Here is a 26,651-nt window from a genome sequence, read left to right on the forward strand (position 1 = left end):
TCTGCACAGAAGTGCTCTGTACATTTCAACCTGACCAAATGCCGTTTGTTCCCTCAAATGGGAAGCTTCCCGCAAAGTCTTTTAATCCCAATAGCCCCACCTAAAACAGACCTTCGCTCTCTGCTCCTGTGGCTATAATCCCACCCCCAAAATTAAACCTATCCTTTTAACCTTTTAACTCTCCCTATAGCGCAATCTGTTTAGAGGATCTCTGCAGTCCCAGCCTTGTAACCCTCATCCAAGCATAAAGCCACACACTGTAACCCAAAACCCCTCCCCCGTGAGCCACACATTGACACTGGCCCTATAATCTCACCTTTCAATGTCAATAAAAAACCCCCCAACACACACACATAAAAATAAACAATCCATTTCTTAGATGTATTACTATATGCTATAATGCATTTTACAACATTTACTCGCTACACTTTTATAGCTATGAACTCATCTGTGCAGTAGCAACTGAGTTGTGTGACAGAGGTGGACCAGCCCTCATTAGGTGGAGGTCATTTCCTGTGGCCTCTAGTGCACAGGGTCAGATCTCTTCTCTGGACCACCTCTGTGACTGGTTTCAGTCTGTATTCAGGCTCATCTGTGGTTTACATCAAAAAGAAATTAAGTTGCATTCAATTAAAAAATATATACTTTCTAATTATCAAGAGTATTATTACTATTGATATTTGCATTTGTATATGCAATGTGTGTGTGTGTGTGTGTGTGTGTGTATGTATGTGCGCGTGTCTGTACTTGAGTGAGGTGTTTAGGTTAATAATTGTACATGCCTGCTCAATTACATAGGCATTGCACTACTGTGTTAATTTTTTATCTACTGTGGTCAAGTTTGTCATCCCTTTACTGTGTCACACACTTTCCTCTACCTTCACTGTTACCTGCAAATTACACATCTTCCCCCTCCCTTCGGCATACGGAAAGCGGGCTTGCCTCAGTTGAAGGACGGAAAACCTTGTGATGGCTGTTGACCCCTAGTGGTTGGAGGAGGAAGCGCAGTGCATTCACCTCCGCCCCACACATAGCCAATAATCAAGCCGACGATGCGGCGGCTTCGGAGGTGAATAATGAATAACGCAGCTGGCCATGTTGCTGTTTCATCTGTCTCGCAAAACTGCAGAGGGCAGACAACAAAAACAGATGCGCTGACTCACATCTCTTCCTGTCAGCTCCTCTGGCACTGCGTGAGTCCGTCAGAAGCCCAGCGGCAGATTGTAAACCGTCAAGTAAGGCTCCCGGATCCCTGGGCACGCGAGAAGCGGCTAAGTACCCCGCAGCCTCATTAAAGGCCGACAGCGCAATCATACCCTGATTGGCTCTTTCTGCGCCCCAAACATACTAATGCCCCAGAGGAGGGAGAGCGTCATCAGGTGCTCCGCTGTTGATGGTTTGCGAGACGTGAGGCGCGAGTGCCTTTCAGGTCGGAGTACAGGGCGTATAGAGATTACCTGATCATCAGCGCGGGCCTCTGATTGGCACTGAGATGATGCGCCATCAGGGCTGAAGAGAGCTCAGGCACGGGCGATAACAATCAGCAAAGGCGGTGGCGCTCTTTTCACCCACTCCTCTTTCCGCTTAATCAACCTAACAACTCCGTAGCCCGGGAGAAGGCGAGCACATGCCCAGGCCGTATGAATATTAATGATGGTCTTGGCATAAATGCGCTGAAGAGGGAAAACCAGCGAGCTGGATGGCAATTGACACTCCTAATAAGGGAAGTGAGGGTGGGTGGGTGTTGGGGGAGCGGAGGGTGTGTGGGGCATGTAAATCATCCCCTCTCTTTAATTAATAATTCATAATGTCCCATTAATTATGAACCAATTTGTAACCTAACACTAGTGAAGTAGGCTCCTGGTTGCTTAGGAACGGTGACTCATTTTAAATGGCACCCTGCGCTCTCCATTGTTGTCGGTAACCAGATCCCTCCCGCGAGGGTGTGAGGCTCCCGGTATTGTCGTAGAAAGTAAATAAACGGGGAGCATATAATAACATTTGTTTTGGGTTCGATCACAATGGGTAAACAAGCTCGCCTCATTAATAATGCAGCGGGGCTCGTGCGGAGAAGCCTCGGCAGTTTAATGAATTCCTCCGCCAGGACACGCAACATATTCCCTCCGATGCAAGAGTACACTCATTGAGTGAAACAGTCAGAACCATCTAGAGAGTTTAATCAAGCTTCTCTAAAGCCGGCTGGCTTATCACAGTGATGGAGGCAATCACTTGTTGAGCTTGTTCAGTTGTGAAACTTGTGGGAGGGCTCGACTGCGCATGCAATGGTTGCCAGCTAAAACCCCATGCACTCGTAACACACTAGCTAAGAAGCCACTGACTACAATGCATTCAACACAGTGTACAACAGGAAAAGCTATCATTGTAGAACAGAGGCATCTCCGATGAAAACTGGCAACCTGTTGGTGCCAAGTCAGTAATGTACATGCTATAGCAATATGACAGAATGGACCACAGGCAAACCCTGCCTTGATGGGAAGAAGCTAATTGTTTCTGGTCATTCTGAGCTCCTGGTCAAGGACAGCTACCAGTGCAGCCCAGACATCACAGCCTTAACACTGCAAATATTATTGAAATTACTTTTGTGATCCTAGGATGTAAAGTTGCATATACGTGTTTATTCTCATTGCTTTGTCCCACGTCTTGACCTGTTTTTGACAGGCGTGCCTCGGAAATGGCTCACAGGAGAACAGTCATCACACTAAAATAAGATAATGCAGATGTCCACCGACCAGGAAATGGCACAGACACCAGAAGGTAAACAAACAAAAAATAATTTTAGAATGTTTATGAGTTAGCTCTGCCTTTCTGTCACACATTAAAAATAACTGTTAAATTTAAAAAAAGGTATGTATCTGGAGCACTTCCTGCCACAGCATAAAAAGGTGCAGTCACCTTCCCACAGAAGGACACACACGACGTGGTTTCAGAAGGCCGGAGGAGGTAGGAAGCCCTGACTACCGTGTGACCAACCTTCTGTTCCTTCCTCGCCAGCCTGAGAAACAGGAAGTGGAACTCATTATGCATTATTGTGACTGACAGGAAATGCAAGGTCTTCAAGAAGAAAGCCACTCAGCATCAGTCAACAGGGGGCCCAGCCGAGTTGCCGTTGTTCGGCGCCCTTTTCCTCTTCGGTGTTGCATCGATAGGGGGAATTTGGGGGGACGCAAAAGATAAGGAAGAAAATGACAATGATGTTGATTCACGACTCACACATCCCCCTTGCCCCCCCCCACCCCCCCTCGTTTTTAAGTGTGGAAAGAAGCTGACTGGTAAAAATCTAATTCTGGGGGGCTAACAGCACTGGCGATGAAAGTCTTCGTGCTGGCTGATGTGTGGAACTGTAAGGGGGAGACACAAGCTCTGAGCTGAGATGCATATGTCCACTGTCTCAGGCTAGAGAGAGATCAGAGAGATGGGTCACTGTGAGACAGTGTGTGTCCTCTCCCGTCTACAGCCACAATGCTAGCATTTTACTTCAGTTTCTCTTCAAACACAACAAAATATTCTCACAGAGCTGCATCGAGGCTGAATATGAGGGTGCTATATATTAGTATGGTAGGTTAACGCTTATTGAAAGCACCGGTATTGAAAATGGCCGGAGCTCCAGCAACTCTTTTCTTGACCATTTATGGGAGCTGAGGAGGTGCCAGTCGCTATGAGCGAGCAGGCTTTGTGTGTGGCTCCCTCCCTGTTCATTAAAACCCCACTTTATCCATTTCAGGCTTTCAATTAATGGCCTTGGCAGTGGCCCAACCCTCTACATGAAGATAACCATGGCGATAAGACGTGATGAATGTGTTACCCACTGGTCTCAGGCTTCCCTGCATTACTGTTTTATGCTACAATATCCTGCTTTGATGCCAAAAGGTGATGATGTGTCCAAAATCACTCTGTTCACATTTCTGGTCTCTGGCCGTGTTAAAAACATAATTCAGGAAAAGGATAGAGGAAATTGATAAAGTGTGGCAAGAGTTGAGCTTTAGATGCATCAAAACAAAAGATAAAAGATAAATTGGTTCGGCAGACTGGCATCATTAGCGGTCATGTCGACACAAAAGCCTCAAACTGTAATGGTTTTGCAGACATCTGTCAACGCACTAGCCTTACTTTTATAGAGGCAATCGTGTTTTCTTTAAATTAGCACTGAAAATCCATCAATCTTTTTCTTTGAACCTCAATTACCTCACCTAGCAACCAAAAAGCTGCAAATAAGTCATGCATATTCGGACACAAGATCTGTAATGGGTTTGTCGCATTCTTTCGATGTCTTTTGCGATAAAATAAGCAGATGTGAGAAAAAGCACTGTGGCATTACAACTACCCTGAACAAGGACTATTAAAACAAACCCCCGATCAGAATCAATCACAGACTTAACTTTTACACTTAACACTTTACTTTATTCTTCATTTTATGGAATGTCCAATTGCGGCTGTAAGCCTGCCGAAACGTCACAAAATCCTCCAAAAACTGTACCCTCCCACCACTTTCTATCCTACAGTCCTCCAGCTAAACTGCACAGCTGGCGCGGCAGTTGCAAGCATCCAATCAACCACAGGAGTCACTATTGTGTGATGTGGCAGGGAAAATCCTGCCAATTAAAACCATCCCTCGCTGGGTGACCCAATGGCATCACTTTATGCATCACGTTAGCACTGGCTGTCAAGACTGAATTATAGAATACTGCCTCAGATGGATTATGCTACCTGTGTCACATTATCTACGGACATGCTACCAGCGGCACATTGTTCTAAATGCCCGGAGAAGCAGTCTTTTTTTCACATAACCATTTCATTATTGATATTCTGTTCCAGCACACCGTACCTTTTTTTTTTTTTCTTATTGCTCTGAAATGGAGTAATACTGAATAATTAGCACATTTTACAAGGGGGACCAGCTTTCGGGACTGCAGGTGAATCACTAAAAGGGCCGCAACCTTCATCAGAATTATTTTTTCCTTTTTCCATCAGGGGTCAGGCAAGGCTTTTACGAGTGGCGCTGCTGCATGTTTTCTTATTTTAGAAGCTTGAGCTTGAATATTGGTGGACTAAGAGCTCGCCATTAATATATGCCAAGGATCTCATTACCAAGTTAAATTACTACACTTCACACAGACCCTACAGGTACAATTAGCCACACAATTTGTCTAGCGTGTAGAAAAAAAGGGGGAGAGGAAACGGGAACTGATTTTAATTCACAAATGTTTGCCAACATGTATGAACAAGTGCTGCAAACATATTGCAAAGACACAAAAATGAAACGGGACCAAAAATGCACCATGCATCTTCTATGACAAATCACTACTACTATGATAAATTACTCGACTACTTGGATAAATCAAGTAATTTTTCCAGCTGCTATAGTCATCTAACATTATGTGAAATTTGTTCAAGGTGGTTGTCCCTACACAGGCAATTTAAGCCATTTCTGTGACAAACTTATAAAAGAATAAAAGAAGATTAATATCAAATATAAGCCTTCCCCTCCCTCTTCCCTTGGCATCGATCCAAGAACGAGAACACAAAAACACAACCGGCAGGTTCAATATCAATACTTTACTGCCACCTGCTGGACAATCTTCACATAAACATTATTTGTCCAACCACTGACAACTCCTTCCACTAAATGAAATATGTCAACAAAAAGTTAAATCGTATCAAACATTGAAGATATACTTTTTAAATGAACATGGTACATCAGGCACTACTTCACTGACAGGTCTTCCTGAATGAGCTCGACGACAGCTTAAACTGGGATGAAGGAATTTGGGGGGGTTTCTGGAAAAACAAGCCCCTTCCTAAGGAGACGATATTTTCAGGCATGGTTCCAGTGGCTGGCAGGACCGCTCCCAGGGGTGGGGCTCCCCCCAACCCCCCGGCGACAGCCAGTGGACCCTGTTGGGAAAGGGGTGGGCTCTGGGAGGCATCTGCTGCCCGCCCCATAGGCTGGGGCCCCGCCGCTCCAGGAAGCTCCCTGGAGACGAGCGGCGGTATCTGAAGACACAGGCCCCTTCCTGCGGGGGGGTAGGCGGTGGCGGCGGGCATGCCCACCCCCCACTGCGGCTGTCGCCCCCTCCCGGTCACCCCCTCCACCGTAATCTCCAGCGGCCTGGTGCCTCCCGCCGCGGGGGCGGGGGCGGCCTCTCCCGGCGCCGCCTTCCCCGGGATCGGAGTCGCCTCCAGGCTTCCTGCTGGACGGGCGCTGGGCGACGAGGGGAGGCTGGTTCTGAAGGGGGTGAGATCACCGGGGCCCTCCTCTGATGCCCACGGACTGCCCCCGCCCGCCTCTCCGGGGGCAGGCTGCTCGGGCGGGTCTGTGTCCCAGCTCAGGGGGGCGTGGCCCTCGCCCGGCTCCTCGGTGGGCGGGGTCGGCCTGGGGCGGGAGCGCACCAGGAGGCCGTCCTCGGCCACGGGGTACCGGGCCAAGGCCCAGTCCCGCCGCCCGCGCCTCAGGCTCTCCAGCTCCCGCAGCCCTGCGGGAAGCTCCAGCCCGCTGCTCTGCAGAGGGCGGGACACACGGTCACAGGCCCGGCACCTTCCCACACCACTAACCTCAGATTCACGGTCTAAATATGAAGTACGCTGCCGTCCGCAAAGCATCAACCAATTTAAATACACACAAAATATAAAGAGGAGACACTAAACTCCGGACTAAAAAATGGTCAGCTTGACATACTAAAATCTGAGTGCTGCATTTGCCAAAAAAAGCATTGAAGCGCCACTGTATTTGAGCAGGGTGTCGGTTTTATCCTTGTTTGTATATGAGGGCCTCGTCAGCAGAGGGCAGTGTGGTCGGGGGGGGGCGGAGGGAGGAGGCGTCTCACCGTGCCGATGTCCTGCGTGTTCATTGGCTTCTCGCGGCTCGCTGCGAGGTAGGCGTCCACCCGACCCATGTAGTCGGACATGAGCTCGTCCAGCAGGACCATGCGCAGGGCCTGCAGGTGGATCACTGAGAGGGCCATCACCTTCAGCAGGGAGACGGGACAGGGCCGCACGTACCACACCTCGCTGTCCTCCTGCGCACGTAAACGCACATGCACACACAAGCACACATGCATGCATGCACCCACACGCACGCATGCACACACAAACACACATGCATGCACGCACGCACACACAGACACGCGCGCACGCACACACATGCACACGCATGCATGGGCACAGACACACACATACACAGATGCATGCATTCACACGCACACACACATACACAGATGCATGCATTCACACGCACACACACAGACACACGCACATGCATGCATGCACACACACACACACAAACACACATGCATGGGCACAGACAGACACACAGACTGCTGCATTACTGCACCACACACAGATCGCACGACACAACGCACAGACACCACTTTAAGTAGTTGCAAAATTAAGGCTTATGAGTGAGATATTTTACCACTAGACTGTCCATTTGTCCCTCAGTGATCCTTTATTTTGCATGATGAACAAGCATGCTAATTATTTAAATAAATTGTTGGCAAACAATCTCAAGGCTTTTTCTTCACTGCAGCTCAAGGAGAACAAAGAGCACTCTGTATTTATCCATGTTAAAATTATCTGTGGACATAACAAAAAAACATTGCACTGCAAAAAAAAAAGTTGATAACTGGCTACACACATTGGCACTGATTATACAGCTAATTAATAAATTAACTGTTAATGAAGCAATTTAAGCACAACAGGTTGAAAATGCTTATTGGTTTAAAGGTAAGGTTTCTGCTTCCTGGTTCCCTTTCATGGTCATGCTGGTAGGAGCTTCACAGCTGCTGATCTGGCATGTTGCATCCTGGTGAGCTGACTGATCTCAGGGAGGCCAGGCAGGAGGGAGACATCTTCAGGTGCAGACCCACCACCTCCTGCAGGGTACTGACCCGGTCGGGGAGGAACCCGCCCGTCTCGGCATGGAAGAGCATGACGTCCGCCACCTGGGGGCACGGATCAACGAGGTCACCGCCAGAAGTCAGCCAATCCGCAGTGGGAAAAACCTCCCTTATTCCTCCTCCTTCGACTGTACCTGAGTGTCAAAGACGTTGCAGAGGTTCACCCCATACTGAGTCCACAGGCTTCCGGCAATACTACGGCAGTCATGGGTGACCTGCGGAAAAAGTAAAACACTTGCGAATTACTACCTTTCTCAGTCTTTAAAGATGGAAAGAGAAGTCACAGAAGTTGAAGAGAAAAATCTATGATTCCAGCCCGCACTACTTACTTTCAATATGTGGTTACTTTCCAGGATCATAGACAACCCATTCTTAAAGGCCCTGGCTCCAAGCATCAGGATGTCAAAAAGGTAGACCCTGGTCTTGCTGGCAATCTGTGAAACAGATATGGCATTAGTGATTTTTATCAAAACTATTTATTTGATTTCCAGATCCCCAGTATTTAAAAAAAAAATAATTTATATAGATCTTGACTTTTATTTCAGAAGAAATTTTGGCAATGGAACTTGCCCAAGGATACTTCACTGAACATAGGTAGCTGCACCTATGAAACATGAATCTACTTGCCATTCAAAAACAGTAATACTTTAAATGGTGTTACTCACACCACTGACAGATTTTAGAGTGAAACTGCCTTCATGCTAAAAAAGCCTGTTCAGTACAGAATACAGCCGGCCCTACAGTTTCACTCATTTCTCCATCTGGCGGCTATTGGAAACCTGTTAACACTGTTGCGCTGTGTGTCCTGCACATTCACCTGCAGCCAGCAGAGCCTCTCATGTTGGGAGACTCCGACTCCATCGGCGCCTATCCCAACCACCCGCTGTTTGCGTATGTCCATCACCTGTAGAGAAAAGAAGACATTGCATTATCCACCACTTCACATTCAGCAGAGAGGAGAGGAGGCTGCTGAGGAGAAGATCACAGATGCTCATACTACAAACCAGTAGTCCTCACCCCTGGCCCCAGAAAACCACAGGGTCTGCTGTTTTTTGTTTTATTTATACCCTAAAATCAGCAACCAATAAAACCCCAGGAAATCTGGGTCAGTGATGCATTAGCTCTGACCTGGCATCAGCACCTGTAGCCTACTAGGACTGAGAAGAACAGAGAGCGCAAACCAATGTGGACGATTAAACATCTCCATGTCCAAGTGATTTCATTGGGAGCCACGTACAATCCTGGGAACCTGATTATGGGTGTGCCCTGTGTTTATTTAGTATTACTTCCTATTTGATTCTGTTCTACACACTGGAAGCTTTATGGCTTCCTTTTTCCCAGGACAGCTTAATTGTCCACATGAGAGGGAGTCAGCTTTCTGTTGTGATCTATTCCGGTGCAGGGTCAATCATCAACACCTACTGCACATGAAGCAGACATATTCCGAAGGCTTTCACAGATGACTCACAGCAGGCCCAAACTTCTCAAAAAACTCGTCAATGACGACAAAGTCCACATATTCGCCATCATCGTCATCGCCATCTGGAAAAACGATTTTTTTTCCTCTGAGAACTGAACAACTTTCAACTTTCAAGTTCAATTAAGCAGCAACATTGCCTTCAAAACAACAATATACAGTGCACACTATCAAATTTTAAGCGGATGCCTAATTTGGGAAGGAAATACTTTTCCTCAAGCAATTCCATGGAAAATGGTCAGACTAAAAGCAGAGCAATTACCTGAAAGTCGTTTCTGAACACACAACACTTTTTTCAATTCCATGTCTATACATACTGTACTACTTGCTAGCAATGGAACATTCACTGAGATACTTCCAGGATGGGGGCTGCTAAAGGCCTACCATGCTGAAAACTTCTAATATATCACTGTGACTACTTTTGAATCTACAACTGACTTACCCAATTTTATACTCTTCCTGTATGGCTGAAACTCAGCCACAGGCAATTGACCTTCATTGCTATGGTTGTGATCCTCTTTGTTTCTGCAACACAAATGACATATAAAACATTTACAGGAAGTCACCCAATTACATTGTGCAGTGTATAAAACAATAACAAAGCATCTGTGATCCTGTTTGCATAGAACCTGTTTGTATATATACATAGGACATATATGCACATATTTGTCTTTACCAAGATAAATTTGATTACACATATCACAGAAAGGAATACTTACGTTAGCCTGGCCTAATACAGACATGACATAAAGCTGCTGAATCAATCAATAATTCCTCAAACAGAGACCCCTGGAGTGTGTTACATGGAGTCCAGGTTGCTGTAAATCTGACACCCACTGTGAGATCCTATTTGATCTTTCTGCTTATTAGCTTTATCAGGACACTTTCCAATGACAATACCATTAAATTGTACAAGAATGACTGCAAGTACAAGAATGACTGCAAGATTCCAAATTACATACGTTATGTAATACATACCCTTCCACAGGCTTTGGTGCATTTGGCAATTCCACTGAAAACAGACACAAATCAAAGCTTATACAATCTGCTTAAGAAGCAGGGAGAACACAAAAAGAGTCTTTAGCAGGCAAAGTATTTGCCTGCTAAAGTTTTCTTTTTATGGAGTACAGTACGGTATAGCTCAGACATTCGGTATAGCTCAGTGAAATAATTACCACTAACTACAAATCAAGAAGGATTTGGGGAAAAGATCAAACGCAATTATAGACAGGTCTACATTCAGACAATTACCTAACTCTGGTCATTCAGACTAGCAGTATGTCAAATGGCTATACACATAAGACGAAACTCAGCTAGCCTCCTTACCATTCAGAATTTCATGCCCAAAGAAGAGTTTCATTCCCGCAAATTTTCTTCCACTTTTAACATCTACAACTGAAAAGAAAGGTGAAAAAAACTGTCAGCTAGCTAAGACCATACAGACTACTGTCATTTTTAAATAATCATTTGAATGCGATAACAGTTTGCATAATTGACAACAAGCTATGGAAAAAGATCGCAATGTTTTTAGCCACCTAGCTTCTACATGACTACGCAAGCAAAGCTAGGTTTGATCAATAGTAACACGTTTTAATGTCTTGCATTGGTGACTCTGCAGCTACTCATAACACAATTCTATGTATTAGCAAACTGGCCCTCGAAGTATGCTCACCGTCTCCTAAAAGCACAGATTTATTCAGGTTGATACGCTCAACTGTTCCAGCATATGTCGCAGTCCTGAGAGTTAATTGTATACGTTTCTTTTTAAAACTGTCTAAGAACTGGTAATCGTCCATAGTTATATCTTTCATTTTTTCAAATACAATTTGGCTCTGGTTTATGTTTCTGTTCACAATCCTCAATTCATATTTGGCAGCAATGGCTGCAGACAGAAAAGGCTTAAGGCACACCCGTAACCCGGCCTACCACGTGTTGCAGTATCATTCTATCAGCGTTTAGCCCCGTCAACATCCCTGACGTGATTCGATGTTCGAATATGCAGTTACCGATATATTAGCCTAACCACACCCAAGGCATAGTTAGGGAAAAAATAATTATTTTGCTTGACTTTTAACACGGAATGACGCCTTAAAGGTGCGTTTTGATCACAGTCTATGATTTTGATGCGATTTTTCTAGTGTATGTTTTCAATTGTTTCTGGCAGTTTTTGTGTGCTTTGAAGGATATTTCAGATAATCACTTTTAGATAGGCCTACTGATTGTGTCGCCATATCCTTGACTGGTTCCTTTAATGGCACATTCTTAATACCTTGCCAGTTATGTTTGGTGTGGCAGCTCTGGATCCAGTCTACTATTAGTTATCCCCTTTTACTGTAACAGGCTACAATTCCGAAAGATAGACAAAGGGAACAAGCAACAGAAAACCTCTAAATGCCGTTCATTCAAAATATTTGACATTTGCAATTAAACATAATAATTTAAATACCCAAATTTGTCAATAGAATGTTCAAAAGTAGGCGGGAGGAATGAAGAAACAGACGAGAGAGAGAGAGAGAGAGAGAGATGCACTTCCGACTTATGTGCCAGTGGAACAAACTAAAATGAGGTAGAAAGCAACAATGGAACAAACACAACTAAGGAAACACTATAAAACAAAAGACACTTCTCCTCTGCTCCACAATATGACTCAGAACGAAAACTCTATAATTAACTAACCTTCTCCTCTGCAGTCATAAATGCTTTACCTTGCAGGGACTGAGGATGTTGACCCTGATTGCATGATGCTGGGTTGAAGTGCAGAAGGGGGGCTGAGCTCATTTATGGTAAGGACTGGCTTATCTAAAAGCAGACAAAATCACTATTAGTTCAAGTAATTGCAAGTTGCTAAAAACATAACTAATCACCATAATATCATTATCAAATGACCCACTATAGCCTCTTTTAAGGAGACCAAACATGAATCACTTAGGAGGTAATTCAGCTTAGCAACGGATTACCTTTTACAAAATAAAAATGTATTCCTACTTTTCACAACAGAGGTGACAGTTGTAGTTAATTATTTTTTAAGGCCAGCCAGTGGTGAAATCTCCACCTTTGGCCAAAACATTGCTTCCATGTGACAATGGCAGGTGTGTAATGCTGACCTCTGACAACTGAAAATGAAGCTACCTAAATAAATTTCAGTTACAAACTGACAGGCCACAACAACCATAAAACTTCAATTGAGTTTCTTATTTGAATGTCCTAGATTTGGAATTCAAACTAAATCCAAAAAAAGCAATAATGACGTGGTGGTGAGGTGTGACTGCATTGGGCCCTGGTACTCTAAATAACTGTGTTGTGTTATTTCTCTGGAGAGGTAATAAAACCGTCCAGGGAAGGACATGTCATAACACCCTAGATTTGTATGTATAGATAAGAGCCTAAGTTTGTCTTTAAATTGCCTGAGGAATTCCTGTATATTTTTGAGGGGAGTGAGAAACAGAAAATGGCCTAATGATCAGGTCAGCCAGAGCAAGCCACTTTGTAACAATGTCATATTGTTTGGACCATGAACAAGTTACCCATATAAAATTTTATTCTCCCTCTCCGGTATGCCGTAATATAAAAACTAGATATCCAACAGTGGTTACATGCTGTCACTTACTTAATAGCTCTAACCAGGGTGCCCTTTGTAGGAAATGCTATATACTAGATGCACAACATGTGGCAGTGCAAAATTGAAGCAATGTAACTGCAATCCATACTATGAAAGGAGGACCATATAACATTAAATGATGTCCAGATACTGTAGCACAGAAAATTTTGCGTTGTTCACTGTCTTCGGATTTAGTGAAAAATACAACAGTTTGTTACAGTAGTAGTCAGGAAACCTGTACAATGCCATTGTAAATGAATGCTTCCTGACTAAATATTTCTTAATCTAGACATATTGTTGTCACACAAACCAGTGTGTTTGTCTACAGTATGTTAAGTTGAAAGTATCAAAAACATTCAAAATTCTGAATCAGCCTATTATACTTGATTAAGGTGAATAGGCCTTGTAAGTTAAGACACACAGAACTGGAATTTGAGGTGGAGACAGACATTTAATTCACTCCCCTAGTATAGATTAATTACATGAGTGTAAATGTATCCAGATATTTCCACCAAAAGGAGAACTTAATCTAAGGAAGACCCAGATAAGCTTACTTGAATCAAGTTAGTAGACAACGTGAATATACATTCTATTTTCACAGATGCTGTACATGTTTTCAGGATCTTACATGAGTTCCTCATTTTGCCATATATAGCCCTGGACAAGCATTTGATTCTTCCAGTCAAAAGTAAGTGACTTTACAGATGTGTTCACTTTGATAAGTACATGCTGTTTTCTGTGTACACACTATGCTCATATTTTTGAAAAGCCAATATTAGAAGTCATTAATTAGTACAGCAAACTGTCAAACAACTAAGACTACTGTTTTAACACCACGAGCCCTGTGGACTGCTTTTTCTCATTATCTAGCTGAGTTCCCATTGGCCCGAAGATGTTGCCAAAATAAATTACATGCCTTTGCATGCCTTAACTAGCCTTGCATTATGGCTCGCCATTTTTACAAGCTGAAATACTGAGGTTAGGGCGACACACTTTCGTCTATTTTTACAGATGAGGTATGTATCTTTCTTTGTTATAGAATCATGGTTAATCCATATACCAAGCAGGAAGTAGATGTGTCGCAACAGTAAAACAATTTTTATTTCAGTAATGTTTAGGAGAGAAGTTATAGGAGAGAGTGTGAGAGAGATAGTGTGAGTGTGTGCGTTTGTGTGTGTGCGGGGTGGAGGGAGGGGGGCTGTTTTTACTAGGGGGAGGGAACTACTTGAGCAGCAGGGAAGTATTCAGTTGCACAGCCACTTGTGATATAGGCTCGATAAACACTTTGTGTTTTCTTTATTTAGCATGGAGATCATATTATTCTATTTAGAAACTATATTTGGCGTGAGACTATGACATAATTGAAAAGGTAAGATTTATTGTCATTGTTTTGTTAAACGTATATGCGGAAAGGTTTCAAAATACTATTTGAATTTTTTTGGCATCTGTCAAGCGGATTGTGTTCTCATCGAACAGCGTCATTGGGATGTGTGTCTTCTTTGATCAAAGCAAACTGCACTCCATAGCTAGGGTATCATTATATACTATATTCCTGTGATACTGTTGAACTATGTATGGTGCATAAATGCATTCTAGGAGGAATTTAACATAACCAAATATGGAGAGTAATGATTTTGAAAAGTACATGCAAAACAGCTGTAGTGAAGAATTGCTGAATAAACCTGGGATGTGCTATTTTACTCTTGAAATGTATGCAATGTTTTTTATTTTGTTTTAAGTATTCAACCTTATTATAGCCAATCAAGTTGAACAGGGTGTTCTTACTTGCTGTTTGATTTATTTGGAGGCTTCAACAGAGGTCTATGTGAAAAATTATTCTAAAAAATCTAGTCTGTTGTATAAGATAACATTTTAGATGAGCTTGTTTTAATTATGTTTCATTCGAGCTCTGGTTTTTAAATGCAAATAAATGAAGTGAGTGCAATATAATTTCTGGCCACAGAGAGGCAGGCAAGAAGCAAGAGCATCAGTATCATAGATAAAATCATGGATTCACAAATCTTTTCAATTATTTACATTACATTACAGGCATTTAGAAGACGCTCTTATCCAGAGCGACTTACACAAGTGTACATAGCTGGATATACACTGAAGCAATTCAGGTTAAGTACCTTGCTAAAGGGTACAACGGCAGTATCATACCTGGGAATCGACTTGTGGCTTGTGACATCCAAGTCAAACCCAGCCACTAGCATAGCCAGAGGTCGGAAGCCCAAAAAACCAAGCAGATTTAATGCCATGTGTTTAATAATTCAACAGCACATAGTTACAGATAAAGTTGTTGAGATGAGAGACTTAGAATGACCAAAAGCTGAAACAGTCAAGTTTCAGTTCCTTAATCCATTCAGCATGTCGGGGGCTTACAATTTAAAAGCACCTGTACTCAGATCAGAATCAATTTGAGGAACTTGAAAAACTAGATCTTAGGAACTGATGTGTCTGAAGGCATATCTTTCAAGACGAAAAGTGAAATGAGGTAGAAGGGTTATATGTGAAGAAGGGCTTTATAAATAAACGGATACAAATGGTGCTCTCTTCTTACAGAAAGAGGCAGCCACCCAACTTTTTTAGACACAGTGAGGAGTACTATAATTTCCCCCCATAATACTTTTAAGTGCAAAATGATAAACAGCATCTAGTGGTCATATAGTACAATCTGCATGACATCGCCATAATCAAGGACAGAAACAGAACTAGATTCAATTAACTTCATTCTGGTAAACATAGGGATGCAAGTTCTGTTCCGAAATAGGAACCCAAGCTTCACCTGCCCAAGCGTCTAATTGGTTCTGTCATAAATTGGGTTACATTAAGATTTCCTCAGACTTCCTTAAAATCATCTGAAACATTTAACCAGCCTAGATTAAAATCACCCATAACAATACCTTCAGTTTTAACATAAGGAGACAGAAGTTCAGAAATCTTAACAAGAGAACCCTCAACTGCAGATGTTGGTCAATATATACCTGCCAAAACCATAAAATTATATAATCCTAGTTCAACCTTCAAAGCAATGCATTCAAAATGTTTAGGTAAAGTGACAGCTTCCAAAATTATAACAGAAAAGCATGACTTCACATAAATGGCTACACCACCTCCCTTCCCAGTTCAATCTATTCTATACACATTATAATCATGCAAGGCTATCAGAGTCAGAAACACCTTTTTGCCATGTTTCAGTAAGAACAGGGACAGCTTGAGAAACCAATATATTTAAATTATCTAATTTGTCACGCTTAAGCATACTTCAAACGTTTATATGCAAGAATCCAGTTCCGTTTTTGGCCTTGAATACACTTCGATTGTTTAGGCAAGACTGGGTGGACACAGGTTGTAGGGATGAAGTTTGCTCCTTTGAAGTAGAATCATGAGGATGGATAATTATTAGTTTTACATGTATGGAGAGCATTTCTTTTGCCTAACCTGCTACTGTTTATAAAAATAGGAATATAAAAAATAATTGAACTAGTGTTTGTATAGTGTGCCCCACACCTCATGGGAGGTCAGGTTACTGAATAGAGTGCTGACAGGAACTAACAACAGCGGGGCCTGGACTCTGGGGACATCATTTGTTTCTGGACTTATCTACAAGTGATTGGCGAATGTTGTGGAATATATTTGCTGATAGCATCAGAGCACCGAGGTGGTTTGGGTGAAGATTGTCTCTATTAAAAAACTGCCTGCAGTCCCAGAAGAGGTTAAAATTGGTAAAATCCACACTGTTAGTGTTACAGGCAGAGGAGAGCCAGTCATTTAGGGTCAGTATCCTACTAAACTGCCCTGCCCCATGGCCAAACGTTGGAATCAGACTAGAGATAAACATCTGACCTATATTGGACTCCTTCAGGACATTTAACAATTTCAGAAAGTTCAATTTTAGCTGCTCGGATGCTTGGCAGGGAATGTAATTTGTATCGACGTGAATGACAACCTTGTCAATGTCAATATGTTATTTAAAATGTCAGGGATTTTTTTTTTAGCAAAGTCTAAAAATTTAGCACCCAGTAGGGAGTACGTTTTAGCCATCCTGGCTTTCACATTCCATGGAGTCACTCATGATCATGGTTTAAAATGAGCATGACAGGTGGAGGGAAGACGCTGCCCTACAATCCTGTCTGTCTGAAGGCAGAACAGCAGTCAGGTGACCCCGCCAAAGACAAGAGGGGGCATCAGCCGGACCAGCGGCACCATCCACGGTCAACGGAAGTGAAGATGAGGTGGGGGTGGACCCAGTTGGAAACAGAGAGGGGCACCCTGCTATCAGAGAACAATTATATGCATCCAAGACTCTAAATCTGTTTACCAGCTGGATATCCTGAGCAGAAGGAGTCTGAGAGGAACGCCTCCCGCCGCGTTTTCCATCATAAGCTGTGGACCATGTTTCCAGGCACTGAGGGGTGGAACATGCCCGTGACTTTGGCCTAGCACTCAGATTTCCCCTAGGGCAGCGTAGTACTCATCTCACCAGTGGCATCGGGAGCCCTGGCAGTCAGGGAATCAAGGAGCTGTTCATCTTGCCTTATCTAATGGAGGATGGATATCCGACCTTCCAATATAGTGATCCACTGACTTAGTTTGAGGCAGCTTCTACATTCTGTATGAGAGGTGAGTAGAGGCATGACTATGTGGCCTTGTCCGGAGCTCTGAAAAGCTGGTTAGCAAGGTACCTCAGGGAGTGTGGTAGTAATCCATCCACAGTTATTTTGTTCAAAGTCAAATGGTTGTAATATACTTCAGGGATAGGAGGTTACATACAACCTCACCAATTTTACAGAACAGGCCAAATAACCTCCCCACCCCCATTAATATAGCATGATGAGATTGTGATATATTGATCAGTAAGACTGGGTGTCTGTCACTTAAAATGATTTGGTGACTTTCCCCATTTTTTACATTTCTGTGATTTCCTTTTTTGGATATACATATATATATGTATTTATGTATAACTGCGGCATGATCCCCACTGTTGATTGGGAAGAGTGTACACATAAGGGGTTATCCTCCGATAGACGTAATCTAACAAGCTTTCTTCTTTTCACACCACAGCCCACAGCCAAGATTGCATAGAGTGGCATCAGCAAAGGCCTTTCATATGTGGCTTCTGCATGCAGTTCATGGGTGCCCAATCAACCGGCAAGGGTGTCTAGAGAGTGATGACATGCAAAACCCAGGGTTCATACACTTTTTCACCAATGATTTTCAATGACTTTTCCATGACTTCTCCACAACCTTTAACTGAATTTCCATGACCAAAACAAATGACTTTATCTCAGCGGGACGATTTAAAATTATTTATTGTAACACGAAGTAAAATTAGGTCTGCATCTGAAACATATGGTGCCTCTCTAAAACAAATAAACACCAGACAGACACACTTAGATACATTCTTTCATATTTTAATTCGAATAGTTTAACATTTTTGTCAATGTCTCAAACAGGGCTCGAAATTGCGACCATTTTGGTCGCATATGCTCCCGAAATTTAATCTGTGCGACCTCGAAATATAATTGGGAGCATTTGTGCGAGTGCAAATAGTTGTTCTGGTGCGACCGTCTTTTTTTTTTCTTTTTTCAGTCGAACGTCTCTTCCTCTGTACATTCGCTAGTTAGTACACTCAGTATGTGCCTTGTGAGCTGACGGTGACCCTTCTAACCAATCGTGAGCTTGACATTCTTACCTTTAATGCTGATTTTAAATTGGTTAATATTAGCCTTCAATCACTCCCTTTCGCTGCACTCCACTGTCACGCGACACAGAGAGCTAACGCGTTAACCAACGTTACCTGAAGACAAAAGTTTATGTTCAATTTATTAGAGTTATCGAAAGCTGAAAAGTTGAAGCGAACGATTACGGCATTTTTTTGAAACATTAACGTAGTGTTTTGTGTAGCGACCCGGTTGAAATTTAATTTCTAATTTGCTCATTTCTTCGATGCAGTTTACTGGCGATTGATTTAATTAGCGGTATTAATGTGACGAGAAGCGCTTTGTCGTTTGAATGCATAACACGCAATTCCTTGAAGAGTCGACTCATTTTAGGCGTGACAGTTTAACTGTTATAATAAAAAAATCTATTGCATATATTGTTGGTGCTCCTTACATTTTGGTGGGTGCTCCTAACTTTTTGAAGTTGGGAGCACCAGTGCTACCAAGTAAAAAAGTTAATTTCGAGCCCTGATATATTACTGAAGCTGCACTTCCCTGGCATATTGTTGGCACAGTAGGGCCTACGTTTACTAACTGCTACATTAGCAAAAGCGTGCCTGTTGGGCGTGCCTGTAAGCAGACTGAGCCAGACCGAATTAACTTCTCACACCACCAAAATACCAAGGTTACGAGCCAATTTACGTTTTATTACTATACATACTGTTTTTATGATTGGATTAATTATCAGTTGTATTTGATCCAACTTTAGCTATATTTCCATTACTTTTCAAAAAATATTATTTTCCATAACTTGTCCAGGGCCTGGAAATCGCATTTTAAATTTCAATGACTTCTCCAGGTTTTTCATGACCGTACGAACCCTGAAATCCCTTACCGAATGAAATTTCCTGTACCCAGGGCAATGCAATTGCCAATTGCTTGTCGCAGAGCTACCAGCCATAGTCCAGCACTAGCATAGTCCAGATTCAATCTGCGCGCATTTTAAAAGTCCAGATTTGATCCGAGACCGTGAGGCTCATCCATGCACCCCAGTGGGGAGCCTTAACCAAACAAGCCACACAGCAGTCCCATATTTTGAATTTCTTAAATAGTTTTAACATTGGAGATAAACTTTCACTGACTGGGCCTATTGATAAATAGTATGTTATCATGTGTACAGTCTTTTGAACAGTATCTATTCTGAAAAGATGGGAATGTTCAGTAACACAAAAATTCCACATCCATAGAAATATTGGGCACAGTCATGACTGCGGATTGTTGATACACTTATATTATAAATATTATGATTACTGTTGGGGAGCAATAGTCTCCCTTCCATCTTACATCTCAAAGTCATGTGGCCAGTTTTCCCTGCTAGCCACTGATCTGGTAGCAGATGAGACATATACTGGCATTTTCTGAACTGCCTGTGGTCTGAGAATGTTCATCAATATTCCAGCATGAATTATGCCAAACAGAGAAGTCACATGTAATGATATGCTACAGCTGGTAGTGGCATGCAATGCCTTTCCTCAAAACCAACTACCACGTAAGAAGGCGTAAGATCTCAAGCTCTGGGGTAAGATCGGGGTTTTTAAGAGCACCTGTGCTGGAGTACTCAAGATCAGTGGGATTACCATTTCATAATGGAAACTTATTTGCTTTTAGTTAAAGATTTATGGGTACAATCAGGACCAGTAAAAAGGGAGGGATATTAGTTTCTTCATATAATAATTAATCATTAATAATGACTATATTGTTTATTAATTTATTTAACATAAGTAGCAATTTTACTACCAATGTATGTCCAACATGCTAAAATACGTGCATACCCACAGATATTAGAAGTGTAGAACATCCTGGCACCACTGTGCCAAGCACACAGGTGGTGTACGAAGTACCGTAGGGCTCAGAATATCTGAAATACTCCCTCCGTTTATCAGAAAAAAGGTTTTCAAATCTTGCCCGAGTGTGGGTGGGGCAAATGAGTTGTACTTATTAGCTCTCATGGCACTTTGTTCCATGCTGTATTCTGCTGTGAGCTGCTACCACATTTTTTCTGAAGAGCTGCTGAATTATGCATGCTCTCTAAAACCTTTCACTCTCACCTCACTCCTACTCACAAACATGCAAAAGACAAGAGGAAAGCATTGAGTCACGCCGATTTACTTACACTGATATGGTCTTTCTCAGCAATTTCTCCCTCAGAATTTAACTTGGTGGCTTTTTTTAATACACACAAGACTTGCTTACATTCCTGAATAGCACATTATGTTATACTAATGAATGCTGTGCATAAGAGGTAAATGTGACTAAAACGTGTAGTACTGGGTCCTACATAAGATTAACTGCAGGTAATAGGAAGGAAAGGGGTGAACTGGGAATGGTTGATAAATTAAGTCTGTCAACCGAAGATACCGAGTCATAGCTAAAAAGGTCTTTCACATTGAACAACAGGCACAGCACACTTGTCAGCTATTGGTGCACTCTGATTGAAGCCTCTGCAATGCGAAGCTTTATCAGTGTTTGAGTAGCTTTTTCTTTTTTCCAGCTTCAGGATTAAGCCAAGACTCTGTGCCAGTCACCCGCTCAGTCTCCACCTTTTGTTCCGATTGGCTTAAACTCGATGAGTCACACTTCACCATCCACAGATGGTGCAAAATCAAACTGGAAAATGAGTCCAATGAATTTATCTTCCCATAAGGCCTTCCTAGGGGGAAAAGGGCCCTTTCTTGTGATTAGCAGATATAATCCTTGGTTTAGTCACACAACAATGTTTTCTGGGAGATGTTGTCATCTTACTATAGATAGAGGAGTAATCAGTGTGACATGACAGTGGCCTTTAAGTGGCACAAAAATACCTAATCTGTTGGACCAGGAAAGGGTGTGGTAGTCGGGGTGGGAAGCTAAGGGTGCGTGCCCAGATATTTTGTGTCTCTGGAATTTTATCAGTGTGTTTTTCTGCAGCCTGTACTCACAAAATGTCAGTACGAGGGCATCTGTCATCACTGAGGCTGTAATGTTTTAGTTCTGACTACTCTCAGGAAGAGAGGGAAGACAGCAGAACTGGACTGGTGGTGATAAAGCATACAAGTAAGATCAATCGCACTTAAAGGCGTGTTTGAGAGAACCAATGTGGTCTTAAAATATGTTAAAAAAATAGATAAGAATATTTAATTGGCTTGAATTGTTCTGGTCAGTTTTTTTGAAAATAGATAAATTTAATGTTTCTTAGAAAAGCAAAAATATATGGATGAAAACACAGTCACCACCCTGTGCTTTTCTGGATAGTGATATATTTACATTTTTACAATAACTATTTCATACTTTAAAGTTTAGATGGATGTCATATACACCATACTGAATGTATTGAATTTATACTGATGGATTGGTGATAAACTACCCTGTCCAATCCTATTTATCTTTACAAAGTAGTACATTTAATGAATCAATATGCAATGAAGAAACTATTCTGGATAGTATTTTGTTGCATTTTAAAATACAAAATCATACCCTACTTGAGTTGTGGAATTCTCAATCTGTGACCTAAAACCTACTGTAATCACCAGGTTAATTCTGAAGAGTTGTGTCACAACTTGCAAATAATGCTATAGATCATTTGATACACAACTGCAAAATGGCACTGTTCAGGGCATGTACTGTCTATGCACAGAAAAAAAACAAATAAAAATGCAATTAAGGCTCTCATTTTGTAGTGAAAATGAGTACAGCTTATTGTTACACAGCCAAAATGTAAGGAAATATAAGAAATTTTAGAAGAACTGCTTCAATTGTTCTTTGAAATGGACCCAAAAATGGAATTGTTTCACAAACCATAAAATATATTACCTCTAAAAGAATTGCTTTCACATCACTCTGTATGATGGTTTTTCTTCACTTTTTATTTCAATTTACACCTACCACTCTTGGATATTAAGAGTTTAATGAATTCTGTGGGTAATGAGTTCTTTCCAGCTGTGATTAGGAATCTAAAGGGGCTCCTTCCATTTGCACCCTATGATAGTGCTGGAAGACTCCCATCCTCTGGGACTAGCAAGAGGTCAGTGAGTGGGAACATGTGTTTGGGACCCAATGGAGACTTCACTATCATGTGTCTCCATGTACACTTTTACTGGAAATGTCCCTGTGAGGTGGCTAACAGAGCACGGACTCAGAAAGGAAGACCCCTCCTTTCCTGGTCTACAGTCTGAGCAATGCCTAGAGCTACGATCGGAGCCGTGATTACAGGCAGCTTGGAAAAAGAAGAAGAAAAAAAAACATCCTGGAAAAGGCCAGTGTTGGCTGGTTCTGAAATCAACAGACTGCTTGTGAAACTGAGCATAAATCATTTTATTTTGCCTATAATTATCATCCCTACAGCATACCATATTAGAATATACTTTGAATGTCTGTTTGATTATATTTACACATAACAGAATAGGTACACAGAAACAGGTATAGTATAATATGTCTTATAGCCTTGCTCGTAATTGTGCAGTCTTCGAGCAAGAGCTTTTGCGTACATTTCTGATTTGTCATTTATAGGCTACAGGAGTAACCAAAAGAATTCCATCAAAGACAGTATACTTCTAATCCTATACTTGTCATAATCCTATATTTCTATACATACTTGTAATGAATCCTTTCTCCAAGGATTGTAAATTTAAATAGGAATAGGCTAGCCTACTCACGACATCGAGCGCATAACCGCAAAAAGAAAACAAATACGCAAGTGCACTAAATTCGGAAACATCAAGTTGCTTGCCCTTTACCGAGACGGTGCCGTTTATCCTGAAAAACAAAACAACTTTGACACAGCCGTCATAGTGCGTAGCCTACCCGCCCACTTCCTTGGCTGAGCACGATGCATCTTAATTCGGTTCATCCTCATTGAGAAGTCAGAACAATGGTGAGTGAACATTCACGGGACAGAGCGCGCTATGACAAGCACACAGTGAGAAGAGCCGGCATGGATAGTCTTGTTGCTCCGCTTGTTGCCCAGTATCTTACGATGGGCTACCAGTCAAAAGAGAATGACCAGTGTGGAAATGCGAGTTTAGGAACAAGCGGGAAGGAAAAAGAAAATACGTAAGTAATTACTAACTTTTTCCCCGTATAGTTGAAACCGGAAAGCAAGCTTATGCAGCAACCTGTTGTAGGCACGAAGTGCGATGCTAACTCTGGCGTATTCTAATTCGCCTGTTTGGCTATTCGCTGTAATTTATGTATTTAATGTAGGGTTATGAGCACTATTGGTGTATTGTTAAAGGCTTTTTGTGATAATATAACACTTGTTGCGGGTTTCCTGTTTATGCACGATATAGCAAAAAAGATTATTGGGAAAGGTGACAATTGTACACTCCTGCGTGTATAACCCGCAACACAACAATAATGTATCACACAGGTGGAAGGTACATTACAACACTGATCTGTCATCAGTCTTTCAGCGGTGCCTTCGGTAACTAAAATCACACATTTTATAGTAAAAGTAATCCGTTATGTAGATTACCTTGTTATAATCCCAGGTGGAAATGTGATCTCGTAGCCGAGTCTTGTACAGTTTTGTTTGTAGCCATAGCCTCGAGGCACATTTGCTTCAATCAAAATTCGACAAAACATTTTTCTCTTTACATTTTGTTCGCACAAAAATAGGTTTACAATGTCCCTTTATATATTTTCACATATGAAAAATGAAAGTAAATATTTATATATGAAATTATTTTTTTCTTGCTGTCTAGTATGAATAGGCTAACATTTACGTGAACATAGACTGTGTTTTAATATTTGTTTGATAAGTTGAAACCGCTTTACTCCTAATGACAATGGCAATACTTCATGTAATTTTCTTCAAAACATATGCCAAAAAAGGATATGTATATTTGCACTTTCATCATTTGGTAGTTAGTATTTTAATTAAAATATTAAACTCCTATTTTCAGGACTATTCATTGTAACTGCTTTTGGCTTTTGATTTAGGACTCATCAACATTTTTATATCTTGCATTTTTAGTGGTGACATCCATGATTTTACAGTACAATGCCAAATTGAAGATGATTAATGTTTATTGATTTTATTGGTCGATTGATTTTATTGAATTAAACAAATGACTGCTGCCATGTGTATGCTAATTTATTGAAGGTGATTCTTCTGTCAGCTCATATAAACCATATTACCACCCCCAGCTTTGTGCTGTTAATTTGCATACCCATACTATTCTGTCCCCCTGTAGAGACTGATACTATTTGGTTGGTTCAATGGTAGGAGGTGAGCCTCCGCCCTCAATCCATCCTCCTTTCCATGGTTCATTGCCCCCAACCCCCTAACCCCTTCCCCACCCATCACCGTTGTCTAACCTCCTTCTCTCTTTCAATCTTGCTCCTCCAGGCGCCTCTCTTCAGGATGTCCCTCTGCGTCCAAGGTCGCCTCTCACTTACGACCCCATCGCAACAGGCCTAGCTTGGCCCAGATTACACAGGTCAAGGTCATGATGTCCCTGGGTCAGTTCACCAAGGGGGCCAGCTGGGAGGAGCTGCTGCAGGCCTGTGTGCAGTCATTTGGTGAGTCCACATTCCCCAGGGGTGGCACTCTTTGATCTTCCATTGCATACTTGTGTTCACAATCTAACCTCGTCTTATGAATTTCTTGTTTTTATATTTATTTACAACAGTGTTGATGTTGAATGTATTCATAACATTTTGTGATTTGTATAGAAAATGAGGAAACTATACTTCAGTGAAGTATCAGTATATTGTTTGTTTTGAAGTTAACCTAAATTTAGGAATTCATTAGATGAGCTGAAATTGACCAACAACCAGTAAGCTTTATGCCTGTTTGTTTTCAATGATATAACACATACTCTATTTTGATCTGTTGTATTTGCTCAAACTGTCCTATGAGAAAAGGCAAATACAATTGTGGGATGAGGTGTGATGAAGCCAAAAATGATAGATTTTAAAATAAATTAATGTTTTGGGATAAATCCATGCAACAAATGTAGTTTTTGAGAATCACCGCAGAAATAGACAGTACTCTTTAGTTGTACCAGAAACTCTTCAGAGGGTCTTTCAAGTGGCAAAGCAAAACCCTAGTTTATTTGAAATCAGTCGTGGAGCAGTTCCAGGAAGCACCTGCTCTCACTCAGCCTCACTGACTGTTTGTCTTTAAAACTTTGTTTTTCTGGCAGTCAGAGACTTGTTACTGCAGTACAGTACAGTGTATCAACAAGTACAAAGTGTGATTTTAAATTTTATGGAAAATTCCTATATACATTTTTTCACTTGCTAATATTAAAAGCTTGCGTGACAGAGCTTAACATTTTGATCTTCATGATTTGTAGTTATATGACATCATGCCTTTCAGGCAGTGCATCTTCAAATTAATTTTATGCTCTCCAAGTGGGGGCCAAGGAGGAATCCAATTTGGATAGTGTGTGTATATATATATATATACACACACACACACACACTGTGTGCTGCAATTAGTTTATGTAATTCTGCATACACTCTACAGAACAATATTCTGTGTAATTAAGATGACAAAATGAGGCTGTTTAAATCATGACAGGGACTGGTGATTGACAAAGGCATTATTTAACAGAACATCATGTGTCAAAGTGGCAGAGTGTTGTCAGTAGTGCTCATAAAGTTAAGAGTGATTATGCCTTTGAAGAGGCAAGCATTGAAATTGCTGTTGCCAGGAGACAGAAATGGAGTGAAATGAATGATAAGAAGGGGCACAAAAGATTTCGATCGGTTTGTGTGAAGCTTAAATAATCTCTTGCGACTGCATGTGTCTTTAAGGAGAAGGAATATAGGCATAATGGTTGCCAGTTTGCTTAGGTTTAGTGATCAACTGGTCTCTTGTGTTGGCTGAGTCTTGAGCACCTACAGTATGTGTCTGTACACTGCTTCACATGACTCGTTGTGTGCGAGCTAAGCTGTCTTCTTCAGGCTGTGGGGCTCGATCGGTCTGCACACATTGTAGATGATTAACATTG

The 26,651-nt window shown here is 41.8% G+C and overlaps 2 protein-coding genes across 3 annotated transcripts in view; one reads left to right on the forward strand and one right to left on the reverse strand.

The window, feature by feature from the left end:
* Positions 1-5,194: 5,194 nt before the first annotated feature.
* exd1 (exonuclease 3'-5' domain containing 1) lies at positions 5,195-11,335 on the reverse strand. The gene is made up of 11 exons (XM_064327322.1): positions 11,063-11,335; positions 10,717-10,785; positions 10,369-10,402; positions 9,833-9,915; positions 9,382-9,455; positions 8,731-8,817; positions 8,243-8,347; positions 8,048-8,128; positions 7,833-7,958; positions 6,843-7,034; positions 5,195-6,516 (listed from the first exon to the last, which is right to left on the reverse strand). Exons 1-11 carry the CDS (start codon positions 11,199-11,201, stop codon positions 5,728-5,730), a joined length of 1,779 nt encoding a protein of 592 aa, XP_064183392.1. The 5' UTR covers positions 11,202-11,335; the 3' UTR covers positions 5,195-5,727.
* Positions 11,336-14,230: 2,895 nt separating this feature from the next.
* The window catches only part of LOC135250725 (RAS guanyl-releasing protein 1-like), a 37,286-nt gene continuing 24,865 nt past the window's right edge, over positions 14,231-26,651 (forward strand). Inside the window, exons 1-2 of one of the 2 annotated variants that reach the window (XM_064327344.1) lie at positions 14,231-14,357; positions 25,040-25,212. In XM_064327344.1, coding sequence (XP_064183414.1) covers positions 25,140-25,212 — 73 coding nt within the window. In that variant the 5' untranslated portion in view covers positions 14,231-14,357; positions 25,040-25,139. Of the gene's footprint in view, positions 14,358-23,382; positions 23,743-25,039; positions 25,213-26,651 lie in introns of those variants that run through there. The other variant, XM_064327334.1, reaches the window with a different exon arrangement.

This window comes from Anguilla rostrata, chromosome 1 (genome assembly GCF_018555375.3).
Source record: "Anguilla rostrata isolate EN2019 chromosome 1, ASM1855537v3, whole genome shotgun sequence".
Classification (NCBI taxonomy): domain Eukaryota; kingdom Metazoa; phylum Chordata; class Actinopteri; order Anguilliformes; family Anguillidae; genus Anguilla; species Anguilla rostrata.